The 19,871-nt window shown below is 37.8% G+C and overlaps 1 protein-coding gene across 4 annotated transcripts in view; it reads right to left on the bottom strand.

Moving 5' to 3' along the window:
- The window catches only part of LOC121005195 (ABC-type organic anion transporter ABCA8-like), a 96,252-nt gene that overhangs the window by 29,513 nt on the left and 46,868 nt on the right, over positions 1-19,871 (bottom strand). For all 4 annotated transcript variants that reach the window (XR_005779885.1, XM_040437786.1, XM_040437785.1 and 1 more), the window contains exons 15-24: positions 19,180-19,318; positions 14,225-14,315; positions 13,742-13,881; positions 13,517-13,636; positions 5,649-5,844; positions 5,088-5,254; positions 3,198-3,325; positions 2,408-2,545; positions 2,006-2,113; positions 1,726-1,896 (exon numbers count right to left, since the gene is read on the bottom strand). Coding sequence is in view for 3 of the 4 variants with exons in the window: in XM_040437786.1 (XP_040293720.1) it covers positions 1,726-1,896; positions 2,006-2,113; positions 2,408-2,545; positions 3,198-3,325; positions 5,088-5,254; positions 5,649-5,844; positions 13,517-13,636; positions 13,742-13,881; positions 14,225-14,315; positions 19,180-19,318 (1,398 nt within the window). In the remaining variant the exon portion in view is untranslated. The remainder of the gene's footprint in view (positions 1-1,725; positions 1,897-2,005; positions 2,114-2,407; positions 2,546-3,197; positions 3,326-5,087; positions 5,255-5,648; positions 5,845-13,516; positions 13,637-13,741; positions 13,882-14,224; positions 14,316-19,179; positions 19,319-19,871) is intronic.

Below are 19,871 nucleotides of genomic sequence, written 5' to 3'. Positions count from 1 at the left end.
CTATTCTGCTGGTGGAGTCACTGTGTACATACATTACTTATCCTGATCCTGAGTTTCATCCTGTATTATACTCCAGAGCTGCACTCACTATTCTGCTGGTGGAGTCACTGTGTACATACATTATATTACTTATCCTGTACTGATCCTGAGTTACATCCTGTATTATACTCCAGAGCTGCATTCACTATTCTGCTGGTGCAGTCACTGTGTACATACATTACATTACTTATCCTGTACTGATCCTGAGTTACATCCTGTATTATACTCCAGAGCTGCATTCACTATTCTGCTGGTGGAGTCACTGTGTACATACATTACTTATCCTGTACTGATCCTGAGTTACATCCTGTATTATACTCCAGAGCTGCACTCACTATTCTGCTGGTGGAGTCACTGTGTACATACATTACTTATCCTGATCCTGAGTTACATCCTGTATTATACTCCAGAGCTGCATTCACTATTCTGCTGGTTAGAGTCACTGTGTACAAACATTACTTATTCTGTACTGATCCTGAGTTACATCCTGTATTATACTCCAGAGCTGCACTCACTATTCTGCTGGTGCAGTCACTGTGTACATATATTATATTACTTATCCTGTACTGATCCTGAGTTACATCCTGTATTATACTCCAGAGCTGCACTCACTATTCTGCTGGTGCAGTCACTGTGTATATACATTATTATCCTGTAGTGATCCTGAGTTATATCCTGTATAATACCCCAGAGCTTAACTCACTATTCTGCTAATGGAGTCACTGTGTACATACATTGCATTATTTATCGTGTACTCAGCCTGAATACATCCTGTATTATACTCCAGAGCTGCACTCACTATTCTGCTGGTAGAGTCACTGTGTACATACATTACATTACTTATCCTGTACTGATCCTGAGTTACATCCTGTATTATACTCGGGAGCTGCACTCACTATTCTGCTGGTGCAGTCACTGTGTACATACATTATATTACTTATCCTGTACTGATCCTGAGTTACATCCTGTATTATACTCCAGAGCTGCACTCACTATTCTGCTGGTAGGGTCACTGTGTACATACATTACTTATCCTGTACTGATCCTGAGTTACATCCTGTTTTATACTCCAGAGCTGCACTCACTATTCTGCTGGTGGAGTCACTGTGTACATACATTACATTACTTATCCTGTACTGATCCTGAGTTACATCCTGTATTATATTCCAGAGCTGCACTCACTATTCTGCTGGTGGAGTCACTGTGTACATACATTACATTACTTATCCTGTACTGATCCTGAGTTACATCCTGTATTATATTCCAGAGCTGCACTCACTATTCTGCTGGTGCAGTCACTGTGTACATACATTATATTACTTATCCTGTACTGATCCTGAGTTACATCCTGTATTATACTCCAGAGCTGCACTCACTATTCTGCTGGTAGGGTCACTGTGTACATACATTACTTATCCTGTACTGATCCTGAGTTACATCCTGTTTTATACTCCAGAGCTGCACTCACTATTCTGCTGGTGGAGTCACTGTGTACATACATTACATTACTTATCCTGTACTGATCCTGAGTTACATCCTGTATTATATTCCAGAGCTGCACTCACTATTCTGCTGGTGGAGTCACCCTGTACATGTGTACACACAGTGACTCCCCCAGCAGAACAGTTAGCGCAGCTCTGGAATATAATACAGAATTGTGAAAAAAAACTCCTTCCAGTTACTCACCAGCAACATGGCCACCCCAAACGATAAGACGATGTGGTGGTTAAAAGCAAAAAATAGTGCTGTCAACAGGTACAGCAGAAGACAATAGAAAGTGATGTCCACTAAACCTTGGCCAAGCCAGTACGCTGATGAGAAGAGGCCAGATAACCGCAGCTGGCACCGAGCTTTGATCTAGAGAAATCAAGATCACGTGGTTAGGTTCCAGAGTGGTCCCAGGGCTAACAGTGAACCTAGCAGGAGGCTGTAGCGGCATGTGCCTGGCATTGGGCACATTACTCACCTTATTGTCACTGATGCTGCTCATGGCAAAGTGAGGGGAGAGACTGGCAGCGAACATGGTGTACATTACAATCATTGTGTAATCTACATCTAAATCATTTAGATCCTTCTACAAAAGAAAAGTCACAATTTAGTGTTTGTCAGACTGAAAAATCGACCAAAATGTAAACTTGTTAACCTATTGTCTTGGTAGAAAGGTCTCTGAGAAAGTTGGCTGCCATTCCTTCTCCCATTGGGGGCTGTCATTCAGCTTTCACAATGGCAGATTGGCCGGGTTATGATATCAAAGCTGAGTCACAACCCCTATGGGAGCCAAGCTGGCCGTTACCCAGCTTTCCCAGAAACAGAAAAAAAACTGTTCTCTTTATTTCCATTGAAATGAATGCTTCCACCCATTACGTACATTTGGTATGGGATTGTTCCACACATGGATGAGGTTCGCAGACTGGCACATCTTCAGGAAAGCATTGCTGATGATGTTCACAAGTACGGGTAATACACTAATTGCTTTGGTGTTTCCAACGATCTGAAAGCTATAGCCCTGCAAAAATTAATAATAAGTAATATCAAATTTTGACCAAGTGTCCCTTAAAAATAATGCCACTAGAGGGCGCTAATTACATTTTTATACAGCCGCCCTTGACCTCGACAATTAAATTGCATGCGGTGAGCTCTTATAATGGCGGCTACACAAAGCCATAATTTCATCATTAGCATTAAAGGGGTTGTGCCACTAATATAAATGTATCCCGCCCATCAGATATCGCTGTTATATCACTTTCTCCAAATACCGCCATTTATTAAAACGGCCTTATTCTAAAGCTATTAGCCAACCATTGCGCCCTGTGGCAAATCAGTTTAGATTCTGTTGGTTACATCCTGCACTGGCACCTTGTAATCTAGGATGTAGGAAGCAAGGGGTGTGGTTGTCAGGACACATCTCACTGCCCTAAGGCGTGACGGGACAAACCAGGAAGTAGGATTCAAGCATGGGGGATAGGAGAAAACGGCAAATGAGGTAGATTTTGGGGGGGGGGGAAACAACCCAAGGGGGAATGGGAGCTAGAGTAACTGATGAAAATAAACTTTAGAGGAAAAGTAGTTTATGCCACAACCCCTTTAAATACTTTGTCCCCTTGCTTCTGGGCATGAACCCCTGATAGATTTAACCCTTAATTAAAAGGGTGACTGACCTTTTCTCCACGAGAGACCTCAATGGCTCCCTTGTATTTTTCAGTGTTTAGATCATATTCTCCATCAACAACATCAACCACGATATTCTGCGCTTGCACGGCCTGGACAAAGTCTTCTATAGGGGAGCCTGGATGGGGGTGCGGGTGACGACGAGAAGAAAATATGTAGTCAATTTAAACATTGAACTGTCTCATAGACAGTGACGTGGGTTCCCAGCAACCGGGGCAAGCCAAGTATTGTGCCCCTTTTTATGGAACCATGCCACACAGTATACCAAGACTACAATTATCAATAATAACACTATATGAAAGCCAAATAATACTGTTCCACCGAGACCATACCCATTTAGGTCCCAGTCGTTACTAATACTATTTAGGCCCCACTCAGTGACTTACAGGCAATGTCTTCTCTGACTAGAGTCATTCTCTTTCCTTTTTTCTCACTCCTTAACAGATCACTATGATGATTTCTCCTGATCATAACTTGTTTCTGCATAATTGGACATGCAGAACACTCATTTTATGCCTCAACTCAGTAATCATACCTATTTAGGCCCAACCCGACTCAGTAGTAATTTCCATTTAAGCCCCAGTAGTTATAATGCCCCTTGTAGTGCCCTCAGTAGACATAATGCCCCTGCAGTGCCCTCAATAAATATAATGCCCCACTGTAGAGCCCTCAGTAAATATAATGCCCCCATAGTGCCCTCAGTAAATATAATTCCCCCATAGTGCCATATGTATATATAATGCCCCCTTTAGTGCCCTCTGTACATATAATGCCCCCCTTGTGCCCTATGCACATATAATGCCCCCTCTGAACATATCATGCCCCCCTGTTGTGCCCTCGCTACATATAATGTCCCCCGTAGTTCCCTCTGTACATACAAAGCCCCCTATAGTTCCCTATGTACATACAATGCCCTGTGTAGTGTCCTCTGTACATACATTTTCCCCCCCATAGTGCCCTTTGTACACATAATGCCCCCTGTAGTGCCTTCTCTACATATAATGCCCTCTCCCCGTATTGCCCCAAGTAGTGCTGACAAACAAACAAAAAAGACCCAAAATACTAACCTCACTCCTGCCATGTTCAATGCAGGCCACAGGCCTCTTCTTTCTGCAGGTCCTGGTTGCCTGCGTCCTGGTGCAGGTGGTCGTAATGCATGACCACCTGCACTGGGTCTTAGGTGGAAAGATGATGTCATTATGCCGCCTGTACCCCAGCACAGGAGGTTGCCATGATGTCATTGCGACCACCTGTACTGTTCCACTGCCTCATAGGCCTCAGCCTTTGGCCTATGAGACTGAACAGCACGGACAAGTACCATTGGCTCCTGTGCCCCTCCGTCAAGTCCAGCGCTCCCTTGCAATTTGGTGCCTGGGGCAACTACCCCTCTGGCCATCCCCCATATTACACCACTGCTTATGGATATATCTGGGTCTGGTAAAACGGTGTGACAGCCAAGGAGGCTGCCGTTATATCTATCGGTAGGGTTCTGCTCAGCTTTCCCAGACCCCTCCCAAAAATCTGCACTTAAGCAATGATACATGATTCCTAGTCACATACTGACCATACAGGAGTCTGGAAAAGCTGGATAAGGGTCCATTCACACGTCCGCAATTTTGTTCCGCATTTTGCGGAACGGAATTGCAGACCCATTCATTTCCATGGTCCGCAATTCCGGGTCCGCAATTCCGTTCCCGAAAAAAATTGCGGACAAGAATAGGCATATTCTATTAGTGCCGGCAATGTGCGGTCCGCAAAATGCGGAACGCACATTGCCGCTGTCTGTGTTTTGTGGATCCTCAAAACACGTTACGGACGTCTGAATGGAGCTTAACAACCCCAAGCTCCATATATATGTCCTTCAAGATCAATATGGCTACCTGTGTTATTGTGGACCAGGAGGTTGGTGTAGTAGCCATGGAATCGATCCCTTGGTCTGGAGAAGTAGAGATTTGGAGAAAGCTCCAGAGAATCCATTAAAGGTAGCACACTGATGAATATGATGAGCACAATGACTGGAAGAATGAACACGGCAAACATCAGGAATCTGGAAAAGAAGAAAAAACCTGAAATGTACACACTCCTCTGCTCGACCGCTGCTCCAAGAAGAATATAAACTCCAGTTTATGCGATGTGGTAAATTTCATTTAATTCCAAATGCGGTAAATCATATACATGTGACGTTTCGGCCACAATCCGGCCTTCATCAGACTGGTACCGCTTTGGGGACTGCTAAGATGGCGGGCGCAATTTAGGAGAATGCAGACTCAATTCTGCTGGTAGTAATCATAGCGCTGCTCCAGCCATACCGAGAAACATAGGAGCCCTGTTCTCTGATCAGTGAGGGTCCCAGTGGTCGGACCTCCACCAATCATCCACCTATTCCCTAACTGTGTTTTGTGGGCCAATCCCTTTAATGTCTTGTATGTGTCACCACTCACATGGATCTGAGGATTTTTCTGTCATGTTTCAGCTTCAGGTATCGAATGCGTGCAGAGGCCAGTACTTGTTGTCTCCAGAGCGGGAAATCGCTTAGTGTCGCATTTCCTGAGTCTGACATCAGTAAGAGAGACTCCTCCATTTCTGCTGAGAAGGTGTCATCTGCCATCTGCTGATCCTGGCCAAACACACTGTAATCTATGATGTATCACAGTATTATAGCAGTTATATTCTTGTACATAGGAGCAGTATTATAGCAGTTATATTCTTGTACATAGGAGGCAGTATTATAGTAGTTATATTCTTGTACATAGGAGCAGTATTATAGTAGTTATATTCTTGTACATAGGAGGCAGTATTATAGTAGTTATATTCTTGTACATAGGAGCAGTATTATAGTAGTTATATTCTTGTACATAGGAGCAGTATTATAGTAGTTATATTCTTGTACATAGGAGCAGTATTATAGTAGTTATATTCTTGTACATAGGAGCAGTATTATAGTAGTTATATTCTTGTACATAGGAGCAGTATTATAGTAGTTATATTCTTGTACATAGGAGCAGTATTATAGTAGATATATTCTTGTACATAGGAGGCAGTATTATAGTAGTTATATTCTTGTACATAGGAGCAGTATTATAGTAGTTATATTCTTGTACATAGGAGGCAGTATTATAGTAGTTATATTCTTGTACATAGGAGCAGTATTATAGTAGTTATATTCTTGTACATAGGAGGCAGTATTATAGTAGTTATAATCTTGTACATAGGAGCAGTATTATAGTAGTTATATTCTTGTACATAGGAGCAGTATTATAGTAGTTATATTCTTGTACATAGGAGCAGTATTATAGTAGTTATATTCTTGTACATAGGAGGCAGTATTATAATAGTTATATTCTCGTATATAGGAGATAGTATTATAGTAGTTATATTCTTGTACATAGGAGCAGTATTATAGTAGTTATATTCTTGTACATAGGAGCAGTATTATAGTAGTTATATTCTTGTACATAGGAGGCAGTATTATAGTAGTTATATTCTTGTACATAGGAGCAGTATTATAGTAGTTATATTCTTGTACATAGGAGCAGTATTATAGTAGTTATATTCTTGTACATAGGAGGCAGTATTATAGTAGTTATATTCTTGTACATAGGAGCAGTATTATAGTAGTTATATTCTTGTACATAGGAGCAGTATTATAGTAGTTATATTCTTGTACATAGGAGCAGTATTATAGTAGTTATATTCTTGTACATAGGAGCAGTATTATAGTAGATATATTCTTGTACATAGGAGGCAGTATTATAGTAGTTATATTCTTGTACATAGGAGCAGTATTATAATAGTTATATTCTTGTACATAGGAGCAGTATTATAGTAGTTATATTCTTGTACATAGGAGGCAGTATTATAGTAGTTATATTCTTGTACATAGGAGCAGTATTATAGTAGTTATATTCTTGTACATAGGAGCAGTATTATAGTAGTTATAATCTTGTACATAGGAGCAGTATTATAGTAGTTATATTCTTGTACATAGGAGCAGTATTATAGTAGTTATATTCTTGTACATAGGAGGCAGTATTATAGTAGTTATATTCTTGTACATAGGAGCAGTATTATAGTAGTTATATTCTTGTACATAGGAGGCAGTATTATAGTAGTTATATTTTTGTACATAGGAGCAGTATTATAATAGTTATATTCTTGTACATAGGAGGCAGTATTATATTAGTTATATTCTTGTACATAGGAGCAGTATTATAGTAGTTATATTCTTGTACATAGGAGGCAGTATTATAGTAGTTATATTCTTGTAGATAGGAGCAGTATTATAGTAGTTATATTCTTGTACATAGGAGGCAGTATTATAGTAGTTATATTCTTGTAGATAGGAGCAGTATTATAGTAGTTATATTCTTGTACATAGGAGCAGTATTATAGTAGTTATATTCTTGTACATAGGAGCAGTATTATAGTAGTTATATTCTTGTACATAGGAGCAGTATTATAGTAGTTATATTCTTGTACATAGGAGCAGTATTATAGTAGTTATATTCTTGTACATAGGAGGCAGTATTATAGTAGTTATATTCTTGTACATAGGAGCAGTATTATAGTAGTTATATTCTTGTACATAGGAGGCAGTATTATAGTAGTTATATTTTTGTACATAGGAGCAGTATTATAATAGTTATATTCTTGTACATAGGAGGCAGTATTATATTAGTTATATTCTTGTACATAGGAGCAGTATTATAGTAGTTATATTCTTGTACATAGGAGGCAGTATTATAGTAGTTATATTCTTGTAGATAGGAGCAGTATTATAGTAGTTATATTCTTGTACATAGGAGGCAGTATTATAGTAGTTATATTCTTGTAGATAGGAGCAGTATTATAGTAGTTATATTCTTGTACATAGGAGGCAGTATTATAGTAGTTATATTCTTGTACATAGGAGGCAGTATTATAGTAATTATATTCTTGTACATAGGAGCAGTATTATATTACAGTAGTTATATTCTTGTATATAGGAGCAGAATTATAGTAGTTATATTCTTGTACATAGGAGCAGTATTATAGTAGTTATATTCTTGTACATAGGAGGCAGTATTATAGTAGTTATATTCTTGTACATAGGAGCAGTATTATAGTAGTTATATCATTGTACATAGGAGGCAGTATTATAGTAGTTATATAGGAGGCAGTATTATAGTAGTTATATTCTTGTATATAGGAGGCAGTATTATAGTAGTTATATTCTTGTACATAGAGGCAGTATTATAGTAGTTATATTCTTGTATATAGGAGGCAGTATTATAGTAGTTATATTCTTGTACATAGGATCAGTATTATAGTAGTTATATTCTTGTACATAGGAGGCAATATTATAGTAGTTATATTCTTGTACATAGGAGGGAGTATTATAGTAGTTATATACTGTACATAGGAGGCAGTATTATAGTAGTTATATTCTTGTACATAGGAGCAGTATTATAGTAGTTATATTCTTGTACATAGGAGGGAGTATTATAGTAGTTATATACTGTACATAGGAGGCAGTATTATAGTAGTTATATTCTTGTACATAGGAGGCAGTATTATAGTAGTTATATTCTTGTACATAGGAGCAGTATTATAGTAGTTATATCCTTGTATATAGGAGGCAGTATTATAGTAGTTATATTCTTGTACATAGGAGCAGTATTAAAGTAGTTATATTCTTGTATATAGGAGCAGTATTATAGTAGTTATATCCTTGTACATAGGAGCAGTATTATAGTAGTTATATCCTTGTATATAGGAGGCAGTATTATAGTAGTTATATTCTTGTACATAGGAGCAGTATTAAAGTAGTTATATTCTTGTACATAGGAGCAGTATTATAGTAGTTATATTATTGTACATAGAAGCAGTATTATAGTAGTTATATCCTTGTACATAGGAGCAGTATTATAGTAGTTATATTCTTGTATATAGGAGGCAGTATTATAGTAGTTATATTCTTGTACATAGGAGCAGTATTATAGTAGTTATATCCTTGTATATAGGAGGCAGTATTATAGTAGTTATATTCTTGTATATAGGAGCAGTATTATAGTAGTTATATTCTTGTACATAGGAGCAGTATTATAGTAGTTATATTCTTGTACATAGGAGCAGTAATATAGTAGTTATATTCTTGTACATAGGAGCAGTATTATAGTAGTTATATTCTTGTACATAGGAGGCAGTATTATAGTAGTTATATTCTTGTATATAGGAGCAGTATTAAAGTAGTTATATTCTTGTACATAGGAGGCAGTATTATAGTAGTTATATCCTTGTACATAGGAGCAGTATTATAGTAGTTATATCCTTGTATATAGGAGGCAGTATTATAGTAGTTATATTCTTGTACATAGGAGCAGTATTAAAGTAGTTATATTCTTGTACATAGGAGCAGTATTATAGTAGTTATATTCTTGTACATAGGAGCAGTATTATAGTAGTTATCTTTTTGTACATAGAAGGCAGCATTATAGTAGTTATATTCTTGTACATAGGAGGCAGTATTATAGTAGTTATATTCTTGTACATAGGAGCAGTATTATAGTAGTTATATTCTTGTACATAGAAGGCAGTATTATAGTAGTTATATTCTTGTACATAGGAGCAGTATTATAGTAGTTATATTCTTGTACATAGGAGGCAGTATTATAGTAGTTATATTCTTGTACATAGGAGCAGTATTATAGTAGTTATATTCTTGTACATAGGAGGCAGTATTATAGTAGTTATATTCTTGTACATAGGAGGCAGTATTATAGTAGTTATATTCTTGTACATAGGAGCAGTATTATAGTAGATATATCCTTGTATATAGGAGGCAGTATTATAGTAGTTATATTCTTGTACACAGGAGGCAGTATTATAGTAGTTATATTCTTGTACATAGGAGGCAGTATTATAGTAGTTATATTCTTGTACACAGGAGGCAGTATTATAGTAGTTATATTCTTGTACATAGGAGGCAGTATTATAGTAGTTATATTCTTGTACATAGGAGCAGTAATATAGTAGTTATATTCTTGTACATAGGAGCAGTATTATAGTAGTTATATTCTTGTACATAGGAGGCAGTATTATAGTAGTTATATTCTTGTATATAGGAGCAGTATTAAAGTAGTTATATTCTTGTACATAGGAGGCAGTATTATAGTAGTTATATCCTTGTACATAGGAGCAGTATTATAGTAGTTATATCCTTGTATATAGGAGGCAGTATTATAGTAGTTATATTCTTGTACATAGGAGCAGTATTAAAGTAGTTATATTCTTTGTCAAATTTCTTTTTATTAAACAGCAAGTCATAAAAAATTGTAGACATACATAATGCACAATTCAGGATGAATGAGTACAGACATGTCCAGAGCATAATTGACATTATAATGCATATGTTACATAGGACATATATATAGTGCGGATCTTCAAGGCACAGTCATCTAGAACTGGTTGATTTAACTTTTGACATGAGGCCTGAGGTAGTTAGGTCAAACAAACATAAGAGGAGGGGGTGTGGGGGTGAGGAGAGGGAGGGGTGAATGTGTCCTTAGAACTGGACATATGCGATCGGAGGTTATTTAAGATATCTTATGATGACTCCAAAGGGAGAGATAAGGCTAAACACCTTCTATACTCACTAATGTGTCAGTCCCATCTGGGGGACATTTTCAAGTTTGATTGTCGATTAGAGATCGCTAAGGTGTTGGTGTATTGGTCGCGTATCTATATGCAATCCAGGGGGCCCATAACTTCTTGTGCTTCTCGTGTGCCCTAAGTTCCCAACCTGCTAGCTCTTCCATGCGGTGCACATGATCCAATTTGCTTAACCACTGAGAGGTGGTGGGGGGATCCTTACTCAGCCATTTTTGGGGAATAAGTAGACGTGCAGCTTGAATCAAGTGTGTGGCCAATTTGTTCTTTGCTGGCGACAATTCTTTTGTTGGAAGCCATAAAAGAACCAATGTTGGAGTTAATGTCAGGTTAGTGTAAAGTAGTTATATTCTTGTACATAGGAGCAGTATTATAGTAGTTATATTCTTGTACATAGGAGCAGTATTATAGTAGTTATCTTTTTGTACATAGAAGGCAGCATTATAGTAGTTATATTCTTGTACATAGGAGGCAGTATTATAGTAGTTATATTCTTGTACATAGGAGCAGTATTATAGTAGTTATATTCTTGTACATAGAAGGCAGTATTATAGTAGTTATATTGTTGTACATAGGAGCAGTATTATAGTAGTTATATTCTTGTACATAGGAGGCAGTATTATAGTAGTTATATTCTTGTACATAGGAGGCAGTATTATAGTAGTTATATTCTTGTACATAGGAGCAGTATTATAGTAGATATATCCTTGTATATAGGAGGCAGTATTATAGTAGTTATATTCTTGTACACAGGAGGCAGTATTATAGTAGTTATATTCTTGTACATAGGAGGCAGTATTATAGTAGTTATATTCTTGTACACAGGAGGCAGTATTATAGTAGTTATATTCTTGTACATAGGAGGCAGTATTATAGTAGTTATATTCTTGTACATAGGAGCAGTAATATAGTAGTTATATTCTTGTACATAGGAGCAGTATTATAGTAGTTATATTCTTGTACATAGGAGGCAGTATTATAGTAGTTATATTCTTGTATATAGGAGCAGTATTAAAGTAGTTATATTCTTGTACATAGGAGGCAGTATTATAGTAGTTATATCCTTGTACATAGGAGCAGTATTATAGTAGTTATATCCTTGTATATAGGAGGCAGTATTATAGTAGTTATATTCTTGTACATAGGAGCAGTATTAAAGTAGTTATATTCTTGTACATAGGAGCAGTATTATAGTAGTTATATTCTTGTACATAGGAGCAGTATTATAGTAGTTATCTTTTTGTACATAGAAGGCAGCATTATAGTAGTTATATTCTTGTACATAGGAGGCAGTATTATAGTAGTTATATTCTTGTACATAGGAGCAGTATTATAGTAGTTATATTCTTGTACATAGAAGGCAGTATTATAGTAGTTATATTCTTGTACATAGGAGCAGTATTATATTAGTTATATTCTTGTACATAGGAGGCAGTATTATAGTAGTTATATTCTTGTACATAGGAGCAGTATTATAGTAGTTATATTCTTGTACATAGGAGGCAGTATTATAGTAGTTATATTCTTGTACATAGGAGGCAGTATTATAGTAGTTATATTCTTGTACATAGGAGCAGTATTATAGTAGTTATATTCTTGTACATAGGAGCAGTATTATAGTAGTTATATTCTTGTACATAGGAGCAGTATTATAGTAGTTATATTCTTGTCCATAGGAGCAGTATTATAGTAGTTATATTCTTGTATATAGGAGCAGTATTATAGTAGTTATATTCTTGTATATAGGAGCAGTATTATAGTAGTTATATTCTTGTCCATAGGAGCAGTATTATAGTAGATATATCCTTGTATATAGGAGGCAGTATTATAGTAGTTATATTCTTGTACACAGGAGGCAGTATTATAGTAGTTATATTCTTGTACATAGGAGGCAGTATTATAGTAGTTATATTCTTGTACATAGGAGACAGTATTATAGTAGTTATCTTTTTGTACATAGGAGGCAGCATTATAGTAGTTATATTTTTGTACATAGGAGGCAGTATTATAGTAGTTATATTCTTGTACATAGGAGGCAGTATTATAGTAGTTATATTCTTGTACATAGGAGGGAGTATTATAGTAGTTATATTCTTGTACATAGGAGGGAGTATTATAGTAGTTATATTCTTGTACATAGGAGGGAGTATTATAGTAGTTATATTCTTGTACATAGGAGGGAGTATTATAGTAGTTATATTCTTGTACATAGGAGGGAGTATTATAGTAGTTATATTCTTGTACATAGGTCCATTCACACGTCCACAAGTGTTTTGCGGTCCGAAAATTGCGGACACCGGCCATGTGCGTTCCGCATTTTTCAGACCGCACATGGCCGGCACTATTATAGAAATGCCTTTTTCTTGTTTGTGTCTGCAGACAAGAATAGGACATGTTCTATTTTTTTGCGGGGCCGTAGAACAGAAGTGCGGATGCGGACAGCACGCATATTTTCCGGCCCCATTGAAAATTAATGGGTCCGCACCCGTTCCACAAAATTGAGGAACGGCTGCGGACCCATTTTGAGGACGTGCGAATGGACCCTTGTTGTTATATTCTTGTAAATAGAAGACAGTATTATAGTAGTTATGTTCTTGTATAAAAGGAGGTTGTATTCTTACAAGAAAATCCCGAAGCCCCACCTTGCTCCAATGCTCCTTACCTCCTTTTTCAAGTTCTGCTTCTCCTTCCAGTTTGATGAAAACATCATCTAGTGTGGTCATGGAGACTCCATAAGTTACAATGTCCTGTCCTACACGCCTGTCCAGGTGAGCAAAAAGATCTAAAATGCAAATTTGTGGAAATGTCATATTTTATCTTAAGTGTGATCTTGGGTTGGTAATACTACTGTAGTTAGGCAGTGTGTGATATGAGTTGTAGTAATTACCTGAGAAGCAGTCCATGTTTTCAAATGGCAATGTGTAGGTGATCTGTTCCTCATTCTGCATGGACAGCTTAGCGCTGGGTATATGCTGCTTGATGATGGAGGTCATCTGTTCAGGGTCACAGGACGGGATCACCTGCATCCTGGTCATTGCCAGAGGAAGAACAGATTATTGTAATCCACTAATATAGAGCAATAAGAACACATTAACATTAAAACGTATAATGTACTAAGACTCCAGTGAACAATTATTTTCTAATATATTATTTACAGGGGTCAGAGCTTCATTTTTCTCATATCGAGCTCCAAATCACACTACACAGACATATAAATAATTTCAAAATGATGCTACCACCAGAGGGAGATCAGAAAAATAAGATCAACTTTTTATGGTGTCCAATAGGAGCTGTACAAATTCATCTGCAATGAGCTCCCCCTAGTGGTTGCAAAATGTATCATCACTACATAAATACCAAAATCCTCTACCTTAAATGATAGCCAATGCCCCATTTTCTCTTTAAGAACAGGGATGATCCAACGCATTTCAGTCTTCCGTTAGATATCACAGCTTTCCTATCTTTACAAAATACACAGAGGGTAAAAAAAAGTCACAAAGACACTAATAAGCATACAAGAGAAGCTAAATGTCCATCTAATGCATGGATAATTCAATATTTGTTTACAATAATATATGCCTCATCTCATTGCCTTTAAGAATAAAATCAGCCTGAACCAAAGTTATATTATGTGGCTGAAGAAGTCAAGATGAGTTCATGGCAAGTTCAGTTTATATAAAAAAATAATTGTGAACATAAACAGACATTGTATTTAAAAGTTATTGCTAAAGATATGGGAGCATCTGTAAGGAGTAAGTCAACTCCCTAAGACATGTCTGTCTGGAGGGAACAAGGTTACTTGATAAGGACTCATATCCTTGAGGCACACCTGCTGTATGAGGTTCAATTTATATATTCATAATTATATTAAATTAAAATCATAATTATATTATACACTCACCTAAAGAATTATTAGGAACACCATACTAATACGGTGTTGGACCCCCTTTTGCCTTCAGAACTGCCTTAATTCTACATGGCATTGATTCAACAAGGTGCTGATAGCATTCTTTAGAAATGTTGGCCCATATTGATAGGATAGCATCTTGCAGTTGATGGAGATTTGAGGGATGCACATCCAGGGCACGAAGCTCCCGTTCCACCACATCCCAAAGATGCTCTATTGGGTTGAGATCTGGTGACTGTGGGGCCATTTTAGTACAGTGAACTCATTGACATGTTCAAGAAACCAATGTGAAATGATTCGAGCTTTGTGACATGGTGCATTATCCTGCTGGAAGTAGCCATCAGAGGATGGGTACATGGTGGTCATGAAGGGATGGACATGGTCAGAAACAATGCTCAGGTAGCCCATGGCATTTAAACGATGCCCAATTGGCACTAAGGGGCCTAAATTGTGCCCAGAAAACATCCCCCACACCATTACACCACCACCACCAGCCTGCACAGTGGTAACAAGGCATGATGGATACATGTTCTCATTCTGTCTCTACCATTTGAATGTCTTAACAGAAATCGAGACTCATCAGACCAGGCAACATTTTTCCAGTCTTCAACAGTCCAATTTTGGTTAGCTCGTGCAAATTGTAGCCTCTTTTTCCAATTTGTAGTGGAGATGAGTGGTACCCGGTGGGGTCTTCTGCTGTTGTAGCCCATCCGCCTTAAGGTTGTGCGTGTTGTGGCTTCACAAATGCTTTGCTGCATACCTCGGTTGTAACGAGTGGTTATTTCAGTCAACATTGCTCTTCTATCAGCTTGAATCAGTCGGCCCATTCTCCTCTGACCTCTAGCATCCACAAGGCATTTTTGCCCCCAGGACTGCCGCATACTGGATCTTTTTCCCTTTTCACACCATTCTTTGTAAACCCTAGAAATGGTTGTGCGTGAAAATCCCAGTAACTGAGCAGATTGTGAAATACTCAGACCGGCCCGTCTGGCACCAACAACCATGCCACGCTCAAAATTGCTTAAATCACCTTTCTTTCCCATTCTGACATTCAGTTTGGAGTTCAGGAGATTGTCTTGAACAGGAGCACCCCCCTAAATGCATTGAAGCAACTGCCATGTGATTGGTTGACTAGATAATTGCATTAATGAGAAATAGAACAGGTGTTCCTAATAATTCTTTAGGTGAGTGTATATATCTCTGCATGGTATATTTAGTTTACAACATATATTAATCAATAATTCATATAATGTGTTATCTATGTGTAACAATGTATCGATTTATATATATGTCATACCATGTATTTACCATTTAGAAGGTATTGTAGAAAGTACAGAAACAAGTAAGTTTATGTTAATTGGATTTCTGGGAAGAGTAAATGCCATTTCAAAACAATAGTTATTCATGGATGTACAAACCGGATTCCAAAAAAGTTGGGACACTATACAAATCGTGAATAAAAACTGAATGCAATGATGTGGAGGTGGCAACTTCTAATATTTTATTCAAAATAGAACATAAATCACGGAACAAAAAATTAAACTGAGAAAATGTACCATTTTAAGGGAAAAATATGTCGAATCAGAATTTCATGGTGTCAACAAATCCCCAAAAAGTTGGGACAAGGCCATTTTTACCACTGTGTGGCATCTCCCCTTCTTCTTACAACACTCAACAGACGTCTGGGGACCGAGGAGATCAGTTTCTCAAGTTTAGAAATAGGAATGCTCTCCCATTCTTGTCTAATACAGGCCTCTAACTGTTCAATCGTCTTGGGCCTTCTTTGTTGCACCTTCCTCTTTATGATGCGCCAAATGTTCTCTATAAGTCAAAGATCTGGACTGCAGACTGGCCATTTCAGTACCCGGATCCTTCTCCTACGCAGCCATGATGTTGTGATTGATGCAGAATGTGGTCTGGCATTATCTTGTTGAAAAATGCAGGGTCTTCCCTGAAAGAGATGACGTCTGGATGGGAGCATATGTTGTTCTAGAACCTGAATATATTTTTCTGCATTGATGGTGCCTTTCCAGCCATGCAAGCTGCCCATGCCACACGCACTCATGCAACCCCAAACCATCAGAGATGCAGGCTTCTGAACTGAGCGTTGATAACAACTTGTGTTGTCCTTGTCCTCTTTGGTCCGGATGACGCCATGTCCCAGATTTCCAAAAAGAACTTCGAATTGTGACTCGTCTGACCACAGAACAGTCTTCCATTTTGCCACACTCCATTTTAAATGATCTCTGGCCCAGTGAAAACGCCTGAGCTTGTGGATCTTGCTTAGAAATTGCTTCTTCTTTGCACTGTAGAGTTTCAGCTGGCAACGGCGGATGGCACGGTGGATTGTGTTCACTGACAATGGTTTCTGGAAGTATTCCTGAGCCCATTCTGTGATTTCCTTTACAGTAGCATTCCTGTTTGTGGTGCAGTGTCGTTTAAGGGCCCGGAGATCACGGGCATCCAGTATGGTTTTACGGCCTTGACCCTTACGCACAGAGATTGTTCCAGATTCTCTGAATCTTCGGATGATGTTATGCACAGTTGATGATGATAGATGCAAAGTCTTTGCAATTTTTCGCTGGGTAACACCTTTCTGATATTGCTCCACTATCTTTCTGCGCAACATTGTGGGAATTGGTGATCCTCTACCCATCTTGGCTTCTGAGAGACACTGCCACTCTGAGAAGCTCTTTTTATACCCAATCATGTTGCCAATTGACCTAATTAGTGTTAATTGGTCTTCCAGCTCTTCGTTATGCTCAAATTTACTTTTTCCAGCCTCTTATTGCTACTTGTCCCAACTTTTTTGGGATTTGTTGACACCGTGAAAATTGGAATCAACGTATTTTTCCTTTAAAATGATACATTTACTCGGATTAAACGTTTGATCTGTTATCTACGTTCTATTACAAATAAAATATTGACATTTGCCATCTCTACATCATTGCATTCAGTTTTTATTCACAATTTGTTTAGCGTCCCAACTTTTTTGGAATCCGGTTTGTAGATAAGTGAAATGTACAAGTTCCGATGCCAAGCATCAAAGCCGCTATATAAAATTTTCATCAAGTCAACCTATATTCCAAAAAGATAGGAGAACACAGTCAACTCCAACAAGTCCAGGATATAGGTAATTAAAAGTGTCAGGAAAAGACCTTCCTCAATGATTTATAGTAAGAAAGGTCAACGAGGTCCTGTAACGTATTATTGGATATTTAATTTTAATGCTTAAAAGTTGTGATGTTTATCTACAATACCGCAGTGCCATCTGGAGGCAGATGGACAATATTATATTATTTCATTATTTGTTCTATATCATATTAGGAGTTGATATGACATCATGATGTTATTAGCATGCGAATATACCCACCTTACCTGATTGGGAATCCCTAATCTAAAGGGGATGATTCTTAGATAAGGGGGGAATAATTACTCGTGTGCGGAAGAAAAAGAGGGCTGGAGATCAAAAGATCAGGAGATCCAAAAAAGCCATATAGATCCATCCATTCATTCAAAAAGGAAAACTTTACCAGAAGAAACTTGGATTATTCTTTTTGGATTACTAGGAAAGTTCTTCAGAACTAGTCCCATCTGAACTCTGTCTACCTTTGACCCGGTAACGTATATTTTGTTTACTACTCATGATATTAATAAGATATTTCTCTCGGTATATAGCCAAGAGTTCCCATATTGTGGGAATATATAGCGTTAGGTGCCTCCATAATGCTGATTATTCTCTTAGCAAAGATGCATATTGTTAATGAAAGATCTGACATTATTTGAAAAGAGGACTAAAACCTTGGAAAGTTATTTTCCTTAGTCTGATTGCCGAGTTGAATATTTTATCATATTAATATCATATATTTTTGATTGGTTATAGGAAAACAGAGTCAAGGGATAACAGTTATTTTCCTGTATATCCGTGTTTTATTGTTATAGCCTGTTTGATAACAGAAGATCCTAAGTTTCTCTTGGTACATGAGTCCGTTTGTTAAAAGTATGACACTGGTTGTCATAAATCATTAAATCATACTGTGCTGATCAGATTGGGGTGTGTGAACACCACCGTGTGGTACATTTTGGGTGTTACTTTGTAACTTCATCATTTGTTTTGCAATTGTATTGTTTTTATATTCTTTGTTTTTATAATAAACGATTATATATTTTTGCATATACAATTGTTCCTTTGTTTCACTGCTTGCACAAATCAAATTAAGATACTTGATAAAAAGAACTTAGAGGCGTTTTTTTATGTCCGCCTGAAGGATAATATAATTTTTATATTTTTTTTATCCTCTCTTTTATATGAAGATTCTTTCATATAGAAGATATATGACAGATAGCATCTAAGAAACCTGTTACGGTGGAAAATTTCCCTCTTAGCAGTGCAAGGAACATGGCAGAGTGTAACCTACCAGCAAGTATATCTGCCTCATCCATAAACTGGGTACTGAACATGGTCACCCGATTGACTTTGCGTTCTTTCAGCAGAGCCCAAATGTGGTGGCGAGAACACGGGTCCATCCCTGCAGTGGGCTCATCCAGGAGAAGAATCTGTAATAAACATCAGTCAATTTTTATGTTTCCCTCTGGAGGCCATGGTTAGACACCAGGCCTCCATAACAACCCACTGGTACTCCACGATCGTGTTGCAGGGGGTCATTGGGTTGACAGATGAAGCCTCCTCCTGTCTAACCACTTAGATACAGCATTAAACAGCTAGTGCTGTCATAGCTCCTGTGCCCACTCCATCACTGCACCGTAATAGTCTGTACAGTGGTCATGTTAAAGGGGTTCTCCAGGAATTATTTAAAATGGCTGCCAGCAACCTGTCCTAGAATGTGAGCAGGACTGATTGCTTCCACTTGCAGAGCTGCCTAGGGAGGTGAGAGGGCAGAGCCTCACTACTCACTGCACTGCTCTACAATAGATGATAATGATGCCATCCTGCCTACCATATGCCATCATGGCTGAGCAGCCTCACAGGAAAACTCAAACTCACCAATATGTAGTATATGCAAGTGCCAGAATGTAGTGTGTAGTGCGGCCTCACCCCACTAGGCATCTCTGCAAGCAGGGGCAACCAGTCCTGCTCACATTCTTGGCA

The sequence above is a fragment of the Bufo bufo genome, chromosome 6 (assembly GCF_905171765.1).
Source record: "Bufo bufo chromosome 6, aBufBuf1.1, whole genome shotgun sequence".
Lineage (NCBI taxonomy): Eukaryota > Metazoa > Chordata > Amphibia > Anura > Bufonidae > Bufo > Bufo bufo.
This window is presented reverse-complemented; position numbering and strand designations above follow the sequence as displayed.